Below are 22019 nucleotides of genomic sequence, written 5' to 3'. Positions count from 1 at the left end.
ATATTTGTATCAACAATTAACATTCCTACATAATTAAAAATACACAATTCAAGTGTTATATATACCTACCTATTACTTTTATTAATATTCACTGGTCGAATTGCTGAATCTCTTCCATGAACGATTTCAATGACAACACTCTGTATAAATTGTATAGCTCTTACATGAATATGATATCAAGTGTTTTTAAATTCAAGTTAGAACTCTTTGTTATTACAAATATATTTTTGATCGGCTGGAGTATAATATGCTATAAGTACCTATATAGCTAGTATACAGAACTGCATCTTATTTGCATTCTATTTTTACTCGATGTTTCTCACTACATAGTAAAATCTACATATCAATCGCGCGCGCATACAATCGTGCAGTTTTGTTTTATTATTGTTGATAAAATCTCTTTCTAATCCTCATATTAACTACCCATATGCCATTTAGGTGCATTTACTTTTGCTACTTTCGTGTTACATATAATTAGGTGAGTGGTCCAGATTTGTTTACTTTGGTACATGCTGTATAAATATCTGTAATGTAAAACAATGAATCAAATACCGCAGATTTATTTTGCTTGTTCTGTAACATTCTTTGGCTTTTCCATTATTATATACTTATTTATTTAAATGGAAGAGTAGTAGAATCGTACATGTTCTAGAGAGGAATTTAATAAGTAAATAAGTGGGTGCTTATTACAATTATCGTAACTCCGTAAGTACCTACTTACTTCATTGTATTATTCAATGTGAGATAGGGAGAGGATTTAATTCGAGGATTCTTAGCAATTAATACGTCGTCGTCCGTCGGTCTAGTCACACCAGCAGCTCAGTTATAATTCAATTTATATGCTGCTTGGCATCTAGTAGATTTATTCGTATTCATATAATTATAATAGATGGCGTATCAAGGATTTCTGGAGCAGAAGCCTGGCTTTTCAACCAGTGCCATTCACTCTGGTCAAGAAAAGTTGGAAGGCGTAGAGCCAGTTGTGCAGCCTATTGTAACAGCAGCTACTTTCAAGTTGTCGGAACCAGGCGTAGTGGATGTAGGTATATTTTTTCTCAATAAAAAGTTAAGGATGAGACTACATCGGGAAGTGCAGTGGTTAGTAATTACCAAATCACGATACTTGCAAACAGGGACCGGCCGGATACTCGTTGAATGGGTTTTTGAAGGGGTTTTTTTAAGCGCTTAAAAAAAACCCTATCATACATGTTACACCATCGAACGGGTGTACAGGGCCAGTAACTCCCCACCATGCAGCTCAAGTTTATTGGGTAACCCAGGGTAACACGAAAAAAACTTTTCGGGAAGGTAACCTCTTCAATGGCTTGAGTCATTGAAGGGGTTAACCCCTTCACTGGGTTTCGCGAATGTAACTCAAATAAAGAGTAACACTGCGATATGAGTGACCCCTTATATGGGTTACCCAGTCCAAAGGCTTAACTCTAAAGCGGGGTTGTCTGGTCCCTGTTTGCAAAGGTTCGATTCCTATCCCGAACCAATTTGTGCAGTCCAAGGTTGCAGTTTTAACTCGGCCTGTCGGCACTGTGTGACTGTGGTCCGTGAGTGTATGTTATCGGGAATCGAACCCGAAACCTCGCGACCCGTACTTGAATGACTGAGGCAGTATTATTATAGTCAGTATCGTAGAATACCTACTCTGTTTTTTTTTTAATAAGTTTATGAGTGCAAAATATTTCGTTTCAGAAAATTTATTATGGCAGATGTGGAAACCCTAATAGGTATTCTTTGGAACGCTGCCTAGCTACCTTAGAGGGCGGAAAACATGGCTTTGCTTTTGCCTCTGGTCATGGAGCTATGATGACGATCTTCTCGCTGCTAAGTAATGGAGACCACATACTTTCCTGCGATGATATCTATGCTGGCACCGCTCATCTTTTCAAGTAAGGTTTTATTCAATACTTCTGATTGTACGTCATTTGGCAGTTTCCAGTACCTCTATTATATGGTTATGGCTAATGTAACTCACGGCTCCCTATAAGTAATATTTTTTTGAGATTAGAATTAAGAAGAACCTACCTAAAGACCCACATTGTATATTTTTAGTGAAGTCATAATCAGAATGGGGATCGAAGTTACGTTTGCCGACTTCACAAAAGTTGAAAATGTGGAGAAAGCTATCAAAACAAATACTAAGGTAGGTAATTACATTTTTAAAGTACGAAGCCGTTGATATAAGTAAATATATAAGTTACATTTTGAAATATTTGTATTAATTAAACAAACTAACCGATTATTTGTGTTTACGAATTACGTAGCGTTTGCTTAAGCATAAACTTAAAAATTGGCCCGATTGTGCCAACTGTTTAATGTCAATACGACAAAAGTATCTACCATATACTAGTTTAGCGTTTAGTTATTATAATAAGTAGTTACCTATATAATATACTACGTAGGTAACAAAGACTGTAAGAGAACTATTGTAAGAGTAGTAAGGCTTAGTCTAAGCGTACTCGAGCAACGCTACTCAAGAGCGCACTTAAATACGAATCTGTATAGTGTGTTGTACACATTTGTGCTAATATTTATTTTAGTGGTTTAATCAATTTTGCCTCTTTCAACGTGATTAAACAATATTTACAAGGCTAATAAAATTAATTTTAATTATGGCAAAATTTTTTGTTGTAGATGGTTTGGATAGAAACCCCGACAAATCCGATGCTGAAAGTTATAGACATTGCTACTGTTATCAAATCGGTTAAGAAGCATGAAGACATTATGGTCGGAGTTGATAATACATTCCTCACATCATACTTTCAAAAGCCTCTGGATTTCGGTGCTGATATTGTGATGTACTCTTTAACAAAGTTTATGAACGGACATTCCGATGTGGTGATGGGAGGAGCAGTTGTTAATGATGACAAAATTGCAGAAAGATTGACTTCTCTTCAAATGTGTAAGTTTATATTAATATTCTTCAAAAATAACTCGTTACTTAATCATAGTATTTATATTCTATTGACTTCCGTTTTTTCTCTTTTTCAGTCGTAGGTGCAGTGCCATCTCCGATAGACTGTTACTTAGTTTCCAGAGGCCTGAAAACTTTGGCTTTGCGTATGGAGCAGCACAAAAAGACGTCTCTGATTATAGCAAACTGGTTATTAACACATGAGAACGTTATCGACGTTCTGCATCCGGGTAAGATCCACAATACAAATGTAAAAAAATATGTAGAAGTAGGAGAAAGATAAAAATAAATCAATTTCGATGTCTCAGGTCTCCCAACACATCCTCAACACGAAATAGCAAAAAGACAAGTGTCTGGTCATTCAGGAATTTTCAGCTTCAAACATTCTGGAGGCCTGGAGCAATCTAAGAAATTCTTGTGTTCTTTGAAGATATTCATATTGGCTGTTAGTTTGGGAGGATACGAAAGCTTGGCACAACTTCCGTGAGTTTTTTTTGTTTTCAATACGGTATTACCTCATTTAGAAAACAATGGTTTTTTCGCAGTAATGTTTGTCTACTATGTAATTCTTACACGACTATTTTTCCCGACGAATAAACTCTTAAAATACATATTACTCATTTCGAAGTCTAGTCAATAGATACATAACTAGTTTAATTATCGTGCCTTTATTCCACTGCCTTATTAAAAAATATGGCACTTGTCTCTGTCGATAGAAGAAATAACATTGAAAGTCCAGTTTCTATCGCAATTAATTGTATTTTCCAGGTACACAATGACACACTCCGCACTTTCAGAAGAAAAACGAGCAGAATTTGGTATCACTGATTCTCTCATAAGACTTTCAGTTGGACTAGAGGACCCTGAGGACCTTATAAGCGATTTGGATCAAGCATTAAAAGCAGCTTTTGCTTAAAGAGCCACTAGCTAATAATTTGGATTGTAGCAATTAAGTATAATCGTAAAGTGTTAAATACGTTCTTAAGAACGTAGTAATAAACCGCTATCTTCTATGAAAAAAGCTTTGTAATTAACCAGAAAACCTGTTGTAGATACTTAAACTACCTACTTAGTACTATTATTCTAACGTTGTCTCCTTAGCGTAAACTCTCGGATAAAGTTAAGATTCGCAGTTTATTAAAGACTGCGTCTTTCTATACAAAAAAGACAGTTATTTTCGGCACAGAATGCTTGTGCCAAGTTGACTGAAGTTATTTTCGTCGTCCTTTACGGACATGCGTAGATCATGTAAATTAAATTAACAATACAATCAACCAAAACCACTATAACTAATTAACTCAGTACCGCAAATACATCATTGTGTTGTATAAGTTATGTTTTACAAAACAGGTCGCTTCTATAGATACAAGCTGTAATTGTATTACTGTGGTTAAATTATAAGCACAGGGAATTTCACATAAACTTCCCTGTTATAGAATATGTAAGTAAATGAGGTAAATATGACTATTCCTGGTATTGTTTCCGACTAGTATCCATGCGGCGGTGCTAGTTTAATTGGGAATATCTATTTTGTTATAAGTTTAAACGACAATTACGTCAACAAGATTTCCACATTGTTGTTATTTCCCTAAAGGCCTACAGTGGTTTACCTTCTTTAACACTAAATAGGTAATTATAATACTCATAAAGAATGGAAAAACCTTTTTATTATGAGGAAGTTACCGGATTTGTGGGAAATGTCTGCATTTTTTTCTTTCATAGTTACTTAGCCGAGTCGTCGAGTTAGTAGGAATTATAAACAACAACAAGGCCAAAGGTAAGGAAAGGAAAAGGGATGTTTTCTAGGCTAGGCTTCCCATCTTTTGTAGTACAGAAAACGGGAAGGATTCAAGTGTGTTTTGACACACGTAAGAATATCACAACAAAAACACAAACATTATACACTCAGCGGCAGAAAAAGTGGCCCAAAGCAAAACTACGATAAAACTTTTTAGAATATCAATACATGGTTATTATTTTGGCTATAACTATTAGTTAAACAGTTTATACACAAGTTTAGTTACAATTTACACTAAATAGTCGTAATTTTTAATCAAAAATGGGAAAAATTAAAAAATACAGCTTATGTCGAAATCGCTTATTGAAAGTTTTTACAAAAAACTAATTCTGCACCAAAGAAAAAATCTAGTTTATACCGCGTGTTAACTCCACTAGCATTTATGGTGACCTGCATGCATTCTGGCATGCTTTGGAGGATGTTTTAATTACTTCTTGAAGAACTTTATCCCACACTCTGACTAGAGCGGTTCTTCGCTCACCAAGTGATTCTGGTGGGTTGGGCAGTGCACATACACTGTTTTTTAGCATGTGCCAGACATGTTCTATGGGGTTGATGTCTGGACTGCGAGCAGGCTAAGCCAGTTTTTGAATCCCGATATCAGCAAGGTGCGATTCCACAACGCGGGCGCTATGAGCGCGCGCATTAAACTGCATTAGAGTTAATCCTTCCGACCAATGAAATCCATAAGGTGTACAACATGGTCTTGGAAGATTTCTTCAATGTACCCGGCTGCTGCTAGGCGCTGATCTACGATGACAAGCTCCGTACGTGCCTCCAAACATACACCTCTCCATACCATAACAGACCTACCTTTGTAACTGACCGTCTGACGTGTTGTGTTGGGAAAAAACCGTCCTTAATGGCGTCTTTACACTCTCTCACGACCATTTGGTGCTCTTAATGCTACTCAGCACTCATCGGTTAACAAGAACTTGCTCCATTGGTCGATAGCCAATTCACATGTTTACGAGCAAATCGTAATCGCGCAACTCGATGGTGTCTTTCGAGTTCTGGTACTCGGGTTGGTCTTCCTACCCGTAAATTACGTTCTTTTATCCTTCGCCTCATGTTCCGTTCACTAAGAATGACTCCGCGTGCCGCTTGAAGCCTCTAGTGAATCTCAAACGCTGTCAGAAAGCGGTTTCTCAGCACCTCGAGGTTAACAAATCGGTAATCTCTTGCGGATGTACATCGTGTTCGTCCAATTCCTGGTCCCCGCGTGTAGAGACCAGTCCCACGATACCTCCTAATCGCAGACCTTAAAGTGGTACGCGATACATTGAAAAATGCAGCCACCTCTCAATGGTAATGGCCCTGATCGGACAACAAGACCACCTAAGCCACTTGTTCAGCAGTAAGTGGCATCTTCAAATCTTTTTTAAAATCTAAATAGACCAATAATCAATAAAAATCATAAAGAAAATCGTTTCCGTGCAGCAATATTTCAAAATACAGAATTCAACTGACCTCTCGAATCAACACTGAATTCAGTTCTAACACACATTGTTAGAAAAAGTCATCCGTCACTTAAATTAATCTGAAATTCATCACTTCATAACACTAAACAGATCACTTCGCAACTACTTACAACAATATATCTTTCATATATTACTTAATTTGTTTACAAATTCACGATAAGCGCTTGGGCCACTTTTTCTGCCGCTGAGTGTATTATTCTCTCGCCAAGATCCAAAATTAAATGATTACAAACAATCGAGTCTAAATTAATACGATATTAAAGCGAAATTCATAGCTACAGTGTACGACATGTACCTATTCAGAAAACAAGAACTTAACAGATTCAAATTCGTCGCGTGTTTATAACGACTTGTGTAAGGGAACTTTTCACAATTTTCATATGCAGTCTAACCATGTGACTCCTAAAAATGTTGCTTTTCTTTAGGTTATATTTAAAGATTACTATTCAAAAACGATAAATGGATGGCCATAGTAGTAGGACAACTATGTGCTTGTTCACGTTGGAACTCGCGGGCGCGGTGGCGGGCGCGGTCGCGGGGACGTGGCGATTTGTGTTCACGTTGGCCGCCAGGCGGGCGTTTGGCTCAAACTGGCTCAAACTGGTTGATCTTACTTGACATGGCGCCCGCCACCGCTAGTTCGACGTGAACACACACGAACATCTTCACTTGTTTGATATTGGCGCGAGCGCGCCACGCGGGCCGCGCGCGACGCCGCTAGCTCGCCCGCGACTTAGACCGCGCGAACGGTTTGTACGTGAACACTTCGGTACATCGCCATATGTTTGATATTTCGCGACCGCGCCCGCCACCGCGCCCGCGAGTCAACGTGAATGAGCACTATCAGTAATGCAATTGGTGGGATATGACCCTAGATAGTATTGATAAAAAATAGATTTTGTGATAAGTTCTTGAAATTTAACACTTCCCAAGGGATCAATTGACACTAGACACTGCTTTCCAGCTCAAGGAAGTTAATACATGAATATAAAAGCAGCACAGTTAATTTAACCCAATGCAGGTCATGACCCTTTTACAAAAAAAAAGAGGGGACTGGCCTGAGGCCAGCATGCAGGCAAGACTTTTCATTCTGCAAAGATTTGCTTGAAAAGCTCTGCAAGAATTTTACAAGACATTTTCCTTCAGTATAAAAGCATGTGAAATTAATTTCACATATAAATTTCAAATACTATCACATACTTATTTATTTGATTTTTTGCATGAGAGAGTAACACAAATCCCATTTGTTGGAGGTTTAGACCCACCCACACTTTTATGTTTTCATGCGATGGTGACAAGCAGTGTCCAGAGTAAGAAAAGCTCTAAACTGAGTAGCACAGGAAATATTTTTCTTATACCAGTACAGAACAAAGAGTATTGGTCTATTATTTAAAAGTGAAACATTACCTAGAGGAAGGAATTGACATCTTTTTCTAAGAAATCAGTGACCTCTTTGAATAGTTTATTTTAATCAATCGGATAAGTTGCCGCCAAGAATATTTGGGGAAAACAATAAGGCAACTAAAGAAAATCACAAAACATATAAAAAAGAAATGTTTTTTTTAACTCAACTCCTTGATAATGAAAGCCTTTCAGTTTATATGCTAAATTATTAGTTGAAAACTAAAAGTTTGTACCACTTTTATATTAAAGTATTTTTACAATCTCAGCGTAGGTAAAACACATACATAGTAGGTACATCAGTATAAAGTGTTAATTTTATTAACACATAGGTGAGTAATAAGACAGTCAAAAATGTTCCCATCATGAATGTTATTTCACTTTGTGTTATAGAGGATAAATTATCTACATCCTACTAGACAACTTCTAGAACTGAAAATCACTAGATCAATGGATCCATGACTGTTCACATGTCTTAGTAAAATTATTGCAAGTCATCAAGTGTTGCTGATAACATGAAACATGTTTAGAGTAACTATGAATCACATATCAATGCAATATTTACAAATCATTCATGAAATTGGATTTCATCATATTATGAAGTTCTTACCATCAGTGTGAAAAATATACTGCCCTAAAACTAATCAAATTTTCCACATCCAATTTAAACAAACATCTTTCTTAAATATCAGGTATAATTTTCTAAGGCACGGAGGCACCAATTTTTGAACTAATAGCACCGAGACAAAACAAATAAATTTTAATAAAGATAGAAGATAAACAGTAGAAATACCTAGGTTTTACTTTTATGAAAGGAATCAAGTTCACTTTCCAATCAAAACACTCCCCTGTTTCACTACACTTACGCTGTCATTACGTCCTTAAGGACTACTGATTCAACCCATGTGTTTTAGGGAGTATTTGAAATTGAATGAAAGGTCAATTTATAATTTATATACCCTTTACTGGTCAAGATTTTTCGATAATTTTAGTCAGGATCATTGACCGATAGGCTCTCAATTAACTGTCAGTGTCAAAATATGTCTGATACATTTTCGCGCATTTTTTCTTAAAAATTTTTTTATGAAACAGTGTTTTTTTATCTAGGTGTACAAACAGGTAATTATATGTAGTAGTTATAGAAATAAATATATTAATAAAGTACTTTATATTTCAACAAAACAAGCCACTAGTTTTATGTACGTTTAACTGCATTGATAGTGTATACCTATTGTGCGACACGTGCATATTTCATAACCCTTCTCGCTTGCGGCTCGCGGCTCGACCAATACGATTCGATAACAGCGGAGCGTCAACGTGCGACATAGACCGGCAATAAAAAGACGTTTTGACGTCTACATTTATTCATTTAGTGCTGAAATTCAAGACCTGTTAGTTGTGTGCTAATAGGTTAGATAAGAAAACGGACGACAATTTATTGCAACATTGTAATCGTAAATAAAAATGTAAGTAGAATTTCATATTTCATCACAACAATTGACACTTCATTTAAGATTTTGTATGAGACACAATGACGAAATATTCAGCACATTTTTCCATCACGCACAATAACCTTGAATTTTAGCGTGCGAATTATTGGGACGTAGGAAAATTAAAAAGGTTTGTGTCGTTTATTAACCTGTAACCTCTCTCAAGTTTTGTGTGCCATTAGTGTAGTTCATTGTGTATATTTTTATATAAATAAATACTAGTCAAAAGTGCTTATTGCGGGACAAAATAGGTATTTTTTTTTTATTATAAATAGGTAATTAATTTTATTTGTGCCTATTGCTTATTGCCATTGTTTCAAAGATTAGATACAATTTTATATTTTAATTTTACCTAACTAGGAATGAAATAAATGTGTACCCATTAATTTAATAATTTACAATACACATACAACATTTTAAAATTTGAGTGTTATGTGTTACGGGCAAAGTAGTATTTTTAATTTTGTTTTAAAAACGACCAATAATTAATAGGTAGGTACTACTTACGTACGTACCTACTTAATAAAAAAAAACTTACCTAAGGTCTATAGTTCAATTTATGAAAAGAGTTTTAAAACCCTAATAAAGCTATTGTTTGTTAGTTTGTACCTACCTCTTTGGTGTAAAATATGACTTAAGTAGGTGTTATTAATAATTGGCGAATATAATAAAATTCTGAATAAAAATATTCAAAATCAGAGCCGGATTAACCCTGTCATGGGCCTGTAGGCACTACAATTTTCGGGCCCCTATTCTTTACCTATTCTGACTGACTAAATCATGTGATGTATTTTTTTTGCCTTCTACTAGGGTTGCCAACATTTTAGTGTCAAAATATAGTATTTTTCAAGAAAAGCTTTTAAAAATATAGTACCTTGCACATAAATGTAGTTTTTTAGTAGGGAACAATAAAACATAACCTAAGTTACATTTTACTAATTTATTTTTTATTTTTTACTGGCCAAAAACTATATTTTTTTGCACTTCTTGCATTTTTTTAACATGTTTTTCTCTCCAATAAAACTGGCAGATGGTTTATCGCAGTAAATTTTTAAATTACTATAAATCAAAAGCTCATTTTTAGTAGGTATAAAAGATATATGTGCTCTGTTTCTTTCTTCACACCATTTCGAATTCAGAACGCAGAACATTGATATAAAATATAGTATTTTCGCGTACTATATAATTATTTCTTCAACAGTATATAGTACGGAGTCCCGAAATATAGTACAATTCTATATATTATAGTCCGGTTGGCAACTTTACCTTCTACCCACATTTCTGAATATAATTCCAGATATAGGCATGGATGATATGACGTCCTAACTCCTATGGGTTCAGATATCGCAGGCTCTATCCGTGCTCAACGCGGTTTGGTTCCGTGTTAGTACAGAACAGTCTTTCGCGCAGAACAAGCTTAGAGTAAGCGTACGTTTGATTTCGCCCTAAGTCTAGGTGTTTTCTATGTATAAGTACCTACATGAAAAATTAAACGCTACTCAATAATTTTTAATTTAAAATATATATTTAGCAAAAAGCAATAAACAAAGGAAAAAGTGAAGTACAGTTCTCTTAATTTAAATAGGGACTTTTCTAACTTTCTTAGATATAAAGTCGTTTACGACTTCTTCGATGTGGACCTTTTCCAATATATCATTTTCAATTGCCATTATAGACAATGAATTTAAACGATGTTGAGACATTGTTGCTCGGAGACAATTTTTTAATAATTTTAATTTTGAAAAATGTCTTTCTCCGGTCGCGTTTGTTATCATCAAACTTCTATAAATTTGCAATGCTATCATAACATTTGGGAAAGCTGATTGAACCATATTATTAAGGATCAATTTATAAGATTTCTCAGCAGCTACAATGTTATCTTTCCCGGCATCCTCCAATTGTAAGACGAAGTACTTGAACTGCACCATCTCGTTTATAAATTCACGCTCAATATCCTCAGAATAAAAGTCACAAAATTTTGTACAAGCCTCTTTGATTTGATCGTCCGTCTTTATTAAGAAATCTGTTAAAAATCCAAATAGAGAGTTAACTTCCTGGTAGCTTTCTAGTCGTCGTGTCAATTCTGAATGCAGCACGTCCAGTACAGGTAAATAAGTTTCGATTTTCAACTTCTCTCTTCCACTGAGTATAGCTTCTTCTGCAGGTCCGTCATCATGGTGTCTTTTCCTTTTTCGTACGCGCTGATTTTCATCACTGTAATTGGTACCACTTATCTCAGATGCCTTCAACTCGTAGTCGTTAAATGAATCTCTTTGCGAAAGCAAAAAATCTAAAAGCGATTTTAAAAGATCAACTGCCGTTCGAAGTTCAATGGTTGCTTTTTGTAGTGATATACTAACACCATTGATTCGATCCAGTATGGCAGCCCAGAATACTGACATAATGGCATTTTCTTTTTTTTCAGAATCCTTTAATAAACATTTGGCTTCGTGAATTAGTTGCGGTGTCTGCGTCTTATCGTCAACAATAGACTGCAGAGCTTTCTGAAAACTCTTATAACCTTTTGACAAAGCCTTAGTCGCATCGGCTCGTGCACACCACCTTGTGTCAGAAACTTTTTTTGGAACTAAAAACGACGATTGTTTAAGTTCGTCTTGTGTTTCGAGACTCTGGAGCATAATTGCCCAGCGATGAGTTGATGCCGAAAAGAAGTTGTACAATTCTTGTACGAATCCGAAGAATGAGATTGCACCAACGCAGCTCTCCGCAGCACGTACTCCAACCAAATTCAACGAGTGCGCAGCACATGGGACGTAGTGTGCGAGGGGATTTATTTTTTTAATATGCGCCTGCAGACCATTGTAACAGCCAGACATATTTGCTGCATTGTCGTAAGACTGACCTCTTGCATTTTTTATATCAATGTTATTTTCATTTAAAAAATTTAAAATTGTAGCAGCTAGTTTTTCCCCTTTGTGACTTTCAATAGGAATAAATGTAAGAAAACGTTCTGCTACTTCTCCATTTGATGTAACGTATCTCAGGACTACAGTCAATTGATCTGTATGGGATATATCAGGCGTTGAGTCGACGCTCAGTGAAAAATATTTTGCCATTGTAATTTCATCTATAATATGTTTTAAAACCTTGTTTCCCAATATTTCAATAAGTTCCTCGCATATCGTAGAAGACAAATACGATTGTCTTCCTTTTCCGACATTACCATATTTGGCCAAATGCGAACTGAGGAAGGGATCATACTCCGCGAGTAATTCTAAAATACCCAAATAATTGCCATTATGCTGGGAACCAAGAATTTCGTCATTGCCACGAAATGCTAGTCCACGGGATGCTAAAAATTTAATGACTGACACCACTCTTTTTAAAACATTGAACCAATATTCTTTTTCTTTGTTATATGCAATTTCTAAAGAAGTGTCAATTCGGCCTTGACAACGCCGTCTACTAATCAGGGTCTGTACACATTCTCGGTGCGTTCCTGTATTCTCATGAGATTGAATTCTATGCGATGCGTTTTTCCAATCAGAAAATCCTGTTTGAAACTGTGATTGGTTTTCAACGCCGCCAAAAAGAACACATGGCAAACAGTATACTTTTCCAGTCGATGGAGAATACATGAGCCACTCTCGTTTCATTTTACCACCACTTATATGTTTACGAAAAAACATTGACTGAGAGAAAAATCTTTTGCTGTCTTCGTATTGACGGCTTGAAGCAGAAAAATCACAGTCAAAGTGTTGACATTCGTTAAAATCTCTGATACACCAATAATCTTGTATTTCTTTGGTAATATTTTTCCATAAGCCAATGTCGTTCTGGTATCCTACATCTTGATAGGCTGCGTTTTGTTGTTGTACTGGTGATTGAAACTCGTTCTCTGCCTCACTTACCTCGGCACCTGCTAAAGTAGCTGCTTCTTGATCCTGGTTGGCCTGTTCAGAACACTCGCTAGGAATGTCTCCTGAGTCCGCCTCCAAACTCCCGGTTTGATCAGCAGCAGACGTAGCCGTACTCGGAAAAGGTTGATTTTCGAGTGGTTGGCGAACAAATCCAAGTTGGAAAAGGTTTTGCGTCTTTTTTAATACCTCATCACGCTTATTTTGTTGATCTAGCCGCTTTTTACGTTTTTCTGCACCGCTCAAATGCTTTTTTTTCACGGGCTCATCGGACATTTTGTTCCTTAAAAGAAAGATGTAAATGAAAAACTAAGACAGAGAAATGGTTAAATTTTCAGAAAAGTAAGGATATTATTGGCCAAATAATTATATCACAAACAATCAGAACAAATAAATAAACTTACCTTATTTAATTCTGTTTTTTAATCAAGAAGATTTATTTTCTCGTCAAGTTTTCAAGACCACTGTCATAAAAACAACTAATACTCAACAGTCGACTCGAGTCTACTTCTACACAAAAACAAACGCTCCTGCCTGATAGTACCAAACGAATCGGGGATTTCCCCAACGTAAAATGACATAAACCGTGGGCCTTCTCGCTGCGTTCTGAATGTTTTAAATACTTTTGGTTTTGTGTATGTGAAAATCGTAAGTTTTCAAATACGGAGAACACATAAACTTTTTAAAATTTACCTTGCAATCGCAGAACTCATATCACATATTGTAATTAAAGATACGTAGGTTATAGGTATTTTGAAAGTTTCGGAACTATTACGCTACAAATTATTATCACGCTACGGAAGCTTACAGAACGCACCCAACAAATCGGGGATTCCCCCAACGTACATGAAGTCCAGTTAGTTGCGTTTCGAAGGATTATATTTATTAGTTCTAATATTAGATACTAGATGGTTCTGTATGTATAAAGTGTTACAGGTGTTGAAAAAGAAAGAATAGTTTTGTTAATTATCATTTTTGTTCAATTCAAAAAAAAAATATTTTCGGAATGCAGTGCACTGGGCGGGGCCCCTGTCGATGCTGGGCCCCTAGGCAGTTGCCTACTCTGCCTTAAGGTTAATCCGGCTCTGTTCAAAATTATGTGTTGTGTTTGTACGGTAAATATTTTCTTACGGCTCACTTAAGGCTTTATTTTCATTATCATTACCATAACACAAAATTGTTGATGGTCGTAAGCTTATGTCTTTAATTTAATTTTGTGCATTCATAAATTATTCTTATTTCATTGTTCATCTCGATAATAATTTAAGGTCATTCCTGATGAGGAATATTGCAGATCGACAGACTAACATTATTGTGTTTTTTTCAACGCTAGATGGCACAGAACGGATTCCTGGAACAAAAGCCTGGCTTCGCAACGATCGCCATTCATGCAGGACAAGAACCCGAAAAGTGGAAGTCTGGTGCTGTAGTGCCGCCGATAGTCACTGCAACCACATTCAAACAGCCAGCTCCCGCCGAACCTATTGTAAGTACCGACTCAAAATTTTTCAATTATTTTCATATCTTTTCTTTTTTTCTATGAATATACAAAATGAGGGAACCCGAAATGTTATTTTTGATGTTTCTTTTTTAGGAATTTGAATATGGCAGATCTGGAAATCCTACTAGAAATACTTTAGAAGAATGCCTTGCAGCATTAGAGGATGGAAAACATGGTTTTGCATTTGCATCGGGTCTTGGGGCAGCCACCACTATTTATTCTTTATTGAGCGCGGGTGACCATGTTGTATGCTGCGATGATGTTTACGGCGGCATTAACCGGCTTTTCAGAAATGTCGTACAAAGAATGGGAATCGAAATTTCATTTGCCGATTTCACAAATCTGGAAAAGGTAGAGAAAGTTTTCCAGGCAAATACTAAGGTGAGTGGAATATGTCTGTTTAATAATTTAAACATGAATAAAAACATGAGCTGGCATATTTATTGGTTTTTCGCCGGTCTTAGTTAAACCAGCATGCTATATGTTTAACTATGTTACTTAAGCACAACATGTGGCTGCTAATATCGTTGATATCATAATAATATAATGTTTGCGCACGTTCATACCAAACGCATGTTAAATGACGAAAATGTATAACATTATTACATTCATATTTATAAGAACGCTATAATATTAACCACAACAATCTTTATCACAAATGTTTCGATTTCAAAATACACATTCATAACACGTATAATAAACTTACGATTTTTTTTTGTTAATTTTAGATGGTATGGATGGAGACGCCTACAAATCCAATGATGAAAGTAATTGACATCGGTGCTATTAGTAAATTGGCTAAAAAACGTAGCTCAGATATTATTGTAGTTGTGGATAACACCTTCCTCACGCCATACTTACAAAAGCCACTGAATTTCGGAACTGATATCGTAGTGTATTCCCTAACGAAGTATATGAATGGACATTCGGATGCTATCATGGGTGCAGCCATTGTAAGAGACGACAAATTAGCTGAAAGACTTCGTTTCCTCCAAAATGGTAAGTGGAATTTATTTTTGTTTTCATTATTGTGTAGCTGTGTAGTGTTAAACTGTTAACTTAAATCATAATCGCGTGCAATAACTTATTTTCGTTATAACTAGTGGCCCGCCTTGGCTTCAATCGGGTTACATCGGGTAAATCTTAAGAAATTGAAACCTTCAAGAGTCACTCTGGCTAACAATGAAAATCCGTTCAAAATCTCGATTATCGCGAGGAAACTTATAACGCGAAGAAACTTTATAATATGTAGTGATATTACTTACATGAACACTAAAATCAATACAGCATTTTATATTTTGATTTCTATCAGTTACTGTGTAATAGCATTCAACTGAAAGAATGTTATGGTGTTACAGCATTTCGATTCCGTCACACCATTAGTCATAGCAGGTAAAACTGCAAGTCACGGTATAACATACACCATAAATGTAATGATAATGTTAAGATTCCCCGAGACGTCATCAATGCAACCGTTATTTCCTCGTGTCATCATTGTTTTCAATTTCCTTAGTAATATAATTTCTTAATACATACGTAATACATTACTTAATTCTGTATACAAACATGTTATGAACTTATCATGACTCAAACAAGTTAGATTCGTAGATAAGTCTATCATAATGCATATGTTCTTATTTAAATAAAGTTGCGATCAACTGTTTTTCAAGAAAAACAAAACATGAGGTCGTGAATGTTTACATAAATGATGTATTCGTGTCTCTATGTTACACTCACTAAGCAAATGACGAATAAGATCGTTTTGTTCGAAGCGCTTATTTGCATTAAAAACTTCAGACTTGTATGTATTTAGGTGCACCTTAATATGGTCTATCTTCTACCTAAGTATGATTTGGTAGTACCTATATGGTCTTTAAACGTAGAGTTTGTTCGTCCGTAATGTAGACTTGTGTTTCGAGTAAAATATAAGCTACTATCGGATTAAAAATAGATGTTTAAGAATAAAACCGAATGGTGTATCGTAATATTGTGCAATAGTCACTTGCTCTTTTCCGTGGAATTCCTGAACAGAGATCATATTCATGTTTCGTCACAAACTTTAGTTTTTATCTGAGCGTGTTTTCCGGAATGGACACACCCCCTGGTTTACGTCATTTATTACAATGTTCCGTTACTTTCAGCTATGGGAGCTGTGCCGTCACCTATGGATTGTTATCTAGTCAACAGAAGTCTGAAAACATTAGCGTTGCGTATGGAACAACATAAGAAATCATCTCTAATTGTTGCCAACTGGTTGAAAAAACATCCTCAAGTTTTATCGGTTATGCATCCTGGTAAGTCTACAAATGTATTCTATTTTATTGGCAATACATAGGTATCTATGGTCTTGTATCTTAGGTCCTTTTTGTAGTATGCAGTACTAATTTGTTGTGTGTCTGTTCTAGGTCTCCCTGAACATCCACAACATGAGCTCGCTAGAAGACAAATGTCTGGACATTCCGGCGTCTTTAGTTTTGTGATGGCTGGAGGTTTAAAGGAATCTAGAAAGTTCTTGATGTCCCTGCAAATATTTATTCTTGCTGAGAGTTTGGGAGGATATGAAAGTTTGGCAGAATTACCGTAAGCATTATTTTCTGTAAAGATTTTACCAGATATGTATGTTATTGTATAAGCAATTGATTAATAAATATGTGTTATTTCAGGTCTCTAATGACGCATGCATCTGTCCCCGCTGAACAACGCGCCGAGCTGGGCATCACAGACTCCCTCATTAGACTTTCAATTGGTCTAGAGGACCCTGAAGATCTGATCAATGACCTAGAACACGCATTCAAAGCAACTTTCTCAAAATAGAACAGTGCTTTATAAGTAAACTTTTCTACATTTTTATTTAAGTGACGAAAAATCTCTACTTACCTATTTATTAATGAAAATATACAAATTCACTATTTTATAATGATATTATTAATGCAGATGACGAATAGTAAGAAGTTTATTTTCCCGGCGTGAATACGATATTTTGTCTTTTCATGTCACGGGGAATTACAATTTTAATGATATAGTGCTATTTACAATGTTTCGTGTATTTTGGTTGAAACATCACAATAATTAGACAATATTGAAATGCTTTCCTAGAATGGGCCCGTGGTGAGCGTGGTGACAAAGCCACGTAGCTTCCGGTCCTATTATACTGGCTTAGTATTTCTGTATAATTAAGTACCTCTCCACTCGTATACGCTTACATTCATAAATTATTTATTTATGTAAAGTTCATTCATCTTGGATATCCATAATTTTAAGTAAATACCTATTGTTGAGCTGTGACATTATATCTGTGTATATATTATTTAGTGTAATATTTATGTTTATTGTCAGATAAAGAAGAGTTTAAGATTTATCAATATTTTGTCAAGTACTTTAAACACTTAGCACAAGCGTCGGTGATAATTGAATACCTATCTCGTAGCGGTAAACAAAATTGTTATTCAAATAATAATGTGCAAGTTCAACATGAATTATTTATAAACTTTGTAATCATACTATCTGTATCTACTTGACGTTAAAAGAAGTCTAATTTTATACACAATACGGTGTAGGTACGTGCGACTTAACATATCAATAGAAAGGTTAAGTTTGTGCATTCGTTTACTATCGATGTGACGTTACTGAATGATTATCGCTACAGTATTTTATTTTTTTCATGTTTATATGTTCCCTACCTCATCATGGATAGTTGAAAATGCTTTTAAAGACATATATTTTTTACATTTATCACTTAAGTGCTTGTCTCTCATATGAATAATATTCCGCGTCAGTAATTCCAATTGATATAAACATTTATGATCATGCTGCATACAATGTGTTTGTTATAGTTCTATTTATTTATGATTTTGTGACCGTTTTAAGTTTAGGGAAAATTTTACAATTTTAATTATTATTTGTACACCTAAATTTGTTGATGAAATAAAAAAATATATATCACTGTGCTTTCTGATTTTATTTTGCGTTATATAAAAATAAGATGATATGGCCTTCCTTTCTGCAATTCCATGCGCCTGTTGTGTGTTTGATTTCTGGTTAAAACAATCAGAAATTACAGACACGACACGGATAGCTGTTATCGACCATTCTTGCGTCTTTTTTCACTTACGCTATAGTTGTTTATTAAGATCGAAAATAATTTGTCAAAATGCAGGAAGCAATTAGGATTTAATTTGTTCTGAGGTCTGAGAGCCCATTTACTGTAATCGAAATACATTTTCGTTTTGTCGTAGAGCGTTCTTCAATGTAGAGTTTAATTTTATTGTTAGTCGGTACTCACCAAGATCTTTGGTAGATCAATGTCCTAGACTGCGAACACGCAAAGTAAGAATACTGACCGTAAGATGACTCTAATTCAAGGCTGGCTAACGTTACCAATCTACGCCTAATGACGGTGACGTCGCATATACTGCATCACTGCGAAATATTACGCACTCATTTTGCATAGGTACAATTAGAAATAACTGCATCATGCCTACGTATTTAACATACGGCGTACTGTTAGTACTTACAAGCTAATTTCTTTATATCCAGTAGTTATTCCAGTTATACAACTTTTCTAGACCTTTTTATACTTAGTTCTACGCAAGATATCGTTTGTTTAAAACACACAGTGCCTTTAAAGGAACCCGTTTTCGGCTGTTGACCGTTGATCCCCTTATCTCAACTCAGTAACTTGATAAATGATTAGGTAGTTAAAATTATTCGCAATCACAAGTTACAGCATATTTATCTTTTAATAATGGCAATTGATGACATCGCGTCCATCGATTACGACTAAAGATAATAGTAGTTTATTATTAATCATGGTTACGTAGGTATTTTGTGACACCATTGATAATGTGACTGATATTAAAGTAGGCAGATGACACAGCAAATTAAAAGATGCTTTTTATTTGTTTTACTGATAGATTTTTACACGAATACCTAGCTGAGGCTTGTGCTAGATAGTCTGCATAACAATGGATAGTTATTTTAAGTGTATTGTACCTAACAAACAAATAATAAAATAGGTAAATTCTGTTTGCGAGATAAGAGATAACAATCTAGTGACGTAGTGTAAATATTATATGGTTGTATTGTGTGTAAGTATTGTTGATTTTAACGGTCTCCCAATGATAAAAATAGGGCTCCTGAAATTGAGACCACAATTAGAAGCCGGGTCGATGAAAAAATGTTTCCAGGAAGAGTTCAAAGCAACTATTGCAGCCAAAAACCAGGGTTTTTCGGATCGGGGTACTCAGGGAATAACCAAAAAACGGGTAAAAACCGTACAGTCTGCTGCGTACCTATCTACCTTTTTTATATGCATACTTAGGTACATAAAAAAACAATACCCCCCCGGCTCCTACATTATAGGTACCTATTGCACTTAGCCGCAGCGTTAATGATATTATTACTAAGCGATAAATTCCCTTTATTTATGTTTAATTTAATCAATTATTAGTGACCCAAAAGATGAGGTAATGTTATTTTGTTCGTGACCTGAGTTTGCGCGTGTTGATAGATTCGTGTTGACATCCTGATTACTGCACATTCATGTTGCATCATTTTAATTATTATATTTACTTTGACTGTAAATAACTTAAGTGCATTATTTTATTATGCTTTTGTTTTCTTTCTAACTTTACACGGAGTCGAAAGTCGAACGCTATCACTTGCCTAGATTTGCTTGACTTTTTACCTTTTTACCAGGTTATGCGAAACGCAAACTGCATTCGAAACTAGAAAATAGGTCTGATTCTATTAACTCCTGTGTAGACTTTTATCTATATTATCCATGCTAAAAGTGATAAATGATGTTGGTGATCTAGATAAATATTTGACGGAGCATAATAATCATTTCTTCCGTTGAAGGCCACAGGCTAGCATTCTAAACCCGCAAGATGAAAACTAGTTAGGTACGATATAAATGTAATGCAAGGCGAAAGTTATGATAAAAGGGTGTGTTGTTGAAGACGCGAACAGCAAATTTTAACTAATGACTGCAGATAAATATGATAATTATTATTGCTATCTAAAGTGATATCCACGTCTACATAGACTAACGCAGTCAGTACCTATAGTTAGTTAGATGCACGGGTATTTCCTCAGATTATAATAGGCCATTACAGATGCACAGTTCGATCACACAATTAATAAATTGTGTATTGTTCAGCTCGTTACAATGATGTACAACAGACACGTAAATCGCTCAAATAAAAACAAGTGCATATGCCAATGTAGTTCCTATAACAATACTTAATTTTGACTTATGAAACGAGGAAGAAGATCGTTTATCAATAATGTACTATTATAATACATTTATAGGTATTTAAACTATAGTTCAACAATATAGTACCTAGAGCCATGTTAACAAGGTTTGCGATTGGCGTGGCGGAGGTAAACTAAATTCAAAATTTAGGACATTAGTGACCAGCAGGCTTATCAAGCCGGCGGTGGCCGTTTGATACAACTACTTTTTTGAACATTCCGAGAACTAATAATTATTATAATCAATATAAATCGTACTTAGATGCTAAGGTTCTCCTTTAAGTTTTGGATTAAAGTAGCAGGAGGACTTATAAGTAGGTACAATGCTAATGTTTTTAATTTTGTGATTGAGTTTCAGTTATTTAGTGCAGCTCTCTGTTTGTATGTAACAGTTATTTAGTACATGTATACACGTAGGTGTACCGACAAGAAAGGAAAAGAAAAGGTTATAAGGTCAGTGATGAACTCAACCTATGTACTTAATTATTATATACCGTTCTTCTGTATTTTCCCTTTACTCATACTTATATCGAGTAAAGCATTCGGAATGATGTTATAAAATATGAATTTAACGTTAGTATACTACTTACGTACTTACCTAACTATATAAATTATGCAGAGTCTTTGAATTAAAAATTTTAAAGAATTAATTTTTTTATTAGTCTTACTATCGAAATTGTTTAATAAACAAGCCCTGTTTATACTTATAGATTACCTACTTAAAACAATTTGCGAGTTGTATCATAAAAGTTGAATACTAACACGAGATAAGCGTTCCCAGTCATTGCTAGGGTCACATATTTCATATAACATGGAGTGAATGGACCAATTAGTGTCTAAACGAACATTCAAGCTCAAACCATATCAGCTGTACTAGTAATATAAAGCTGAAGAGTTTGTTTGTTTATACGTGGTAATCTCAAAAACTGCTGGTTCGAACTAGTAAAAATGTGTTTGTGGTACGCAGTCCATTTATTCAGGAAATCTATAGGCAACCAAGAACACTGCACGACGAAAACGAACGACGACGACGAATACAAGAAGATAGGCTTTATAACATTATGCTAAGACTAATGGGAGAGCAGTTTAGCAACAACAAATGTTGTGAAAACTAATAAAGTTCACGCAGACGAAGTTGCGGCCGGCACCTAGTATCTTAAGTATATTATGTATGTACATATAGGCCTTTGCTTCTTCTGCTGTCGGCTCGGTACTTGCTGTCAGATGAAAGTATCAATTGAACGAGACAAGTGATGTTTTGTGAATGTGTGTGTTCGTTCAATTACTTA

General features: G+C 35.3%; 2 protein-coding genes across 5 annotated transcripts; both read left to right on the top strand.

Annotated features, from left to right (window-relative positions):
- Window positions 1–206: 206 nt before the first annotated feature.
- LOC142976796 (cystathionine gamma-lyase-like) lies at window positions 207–3989 on the top strand. 2 transcript variants are annotated; one of them, XM_076120390.1, is made up of 8 exons: window positions 207–478; window positions 890–1039; window positions 1705–1901; window positions 2065–2155; window positions 2647–2914; window positions 3004–3156; window positions 3235–3409; window positions 3695–3988. In XM_076120390.1, the coding sequence occupies exons 2-8, from the start codon at window positions 890–892 to the stop codon at window positions 3840–3842; spliced, it is 1182 nt and encodes a 393-aa protein (XP_075976505.1). In that variant the 5' UTR covers window positions 207–478; the 3' UTR covers window positions 3843–3988. The 2 variants fall into 2 exon arrangements, with proteins under 2 accessions (XP_075976505.1, XP_075976574.1); XM_076120459.1 differs by lacking the exon at window positions 207–478 and adding an exon at window positions 514–705 and having other exon boundaries at window positions 3695–3989.
- Window positions 3990–8900: 4911 nt separating this feature from the next.
- LOC142975573 (cystathionine gamma-lyase-like) lies at window positions 8901–18422 on the top strand. 3 transcript variants are annotated; one of them, XM_076118509.1, is made up of 8 exons: window positions 9726–9792; window positions 14071–14089; window positions 14308–14460; window positions 14569–14856; window positions 15204–15474; window positions 16617–16769; window positions 16881–17055; window positions 17139–18422. In XM_076118509.1, exons 2-8 carry the CDS (start codon window positions 14072–14074, stop codon window positions 17287–17289), a joined length of 1209 nt encoding a protein of 402 aa, XP_075974624.1. In that variant the 5' UTR covers window positions 9726–9792; window position 14071; the 3' UTR covers window positions 17290–18422. The 3 variants fall into 3 exon arrangements, with proteins under 3 accessions (XP_075974640.1, XP_075974624.1, XP_075974632.1); XM_076118525.1 differs by lacking the exons at window positions 9726–9792; window positions 14071–14089 and adding an exon at window positions 8901–9072; XM_076118517.1 differs by lacking the exon at window positions 9726–9792 and having other exon boundaries at window positions 10668–14089.
- Window positions 18423–22019: the final 3597 nt, after the last annotated feature.

Source organism: Anticarsia gemmatalis, chromosome 1, assembly GCF_050436995.1.
Source record: "Anticarsia gemmatalis isolate Benzon Research Colony breed Stoneville strain chromosome 1, ilAntGemm2 primary, whole genome shotgun sequence".
Lineage (NCBI taxonomy): Eukaryota > Metazoa > Arthropoda > Insecta > Lepidoptera > Erebidae > Anticarsia > Anticarsia gemmatalis.
The sequence above is the reverse complement of the archived record's forward strand: the minus strand, read 5'-3'. Positions and strand labels throughout refer to the sequence as shown.

Excerpts from the sequence above, each read along its gene's own strand:
- LOC142976796 (XM_076120459.1), top strand. The coding sequence starts at position 890 with ATGGCGTATCAAGGATTTCTGGAGCAGAAGCCTGGCTTTTCAACCAGT. Across the intron at positions 1,902-2,064 it reads GGCACCGCTCATCTTTTCAA|TGAAGTCATAATCAGAATGG; the intron begins GTAAGGTTTTAT and ends GTATATTTTTAG. Across the intron at positions 2,915-3,003 it reads ATTGACTTCTCTTCAAATGT|TCGTAGGTGCAGTGCCATCT; the intron begins GTAAGTTTATAT and ends TCTCTTTTTCAG.
- LOC142975573 (XM_076118509.1), top strand. Across the intron at positions 15,475-16,616 it reads ACTTCGTTTCCTCCAAAATG|CTATGGGAGCTGTGCCGTCA; the intron begins GTAAGTGGAATT and ends CGTTACTTTCAG. Across the intron at positions 17,056-17,138 it reads GAAAGTTTGGCAGAATTACC|GTCTCTAATGACGCATGCAT; the intron begins GTAAGCATTATT and ends GTGTTATTTCAG.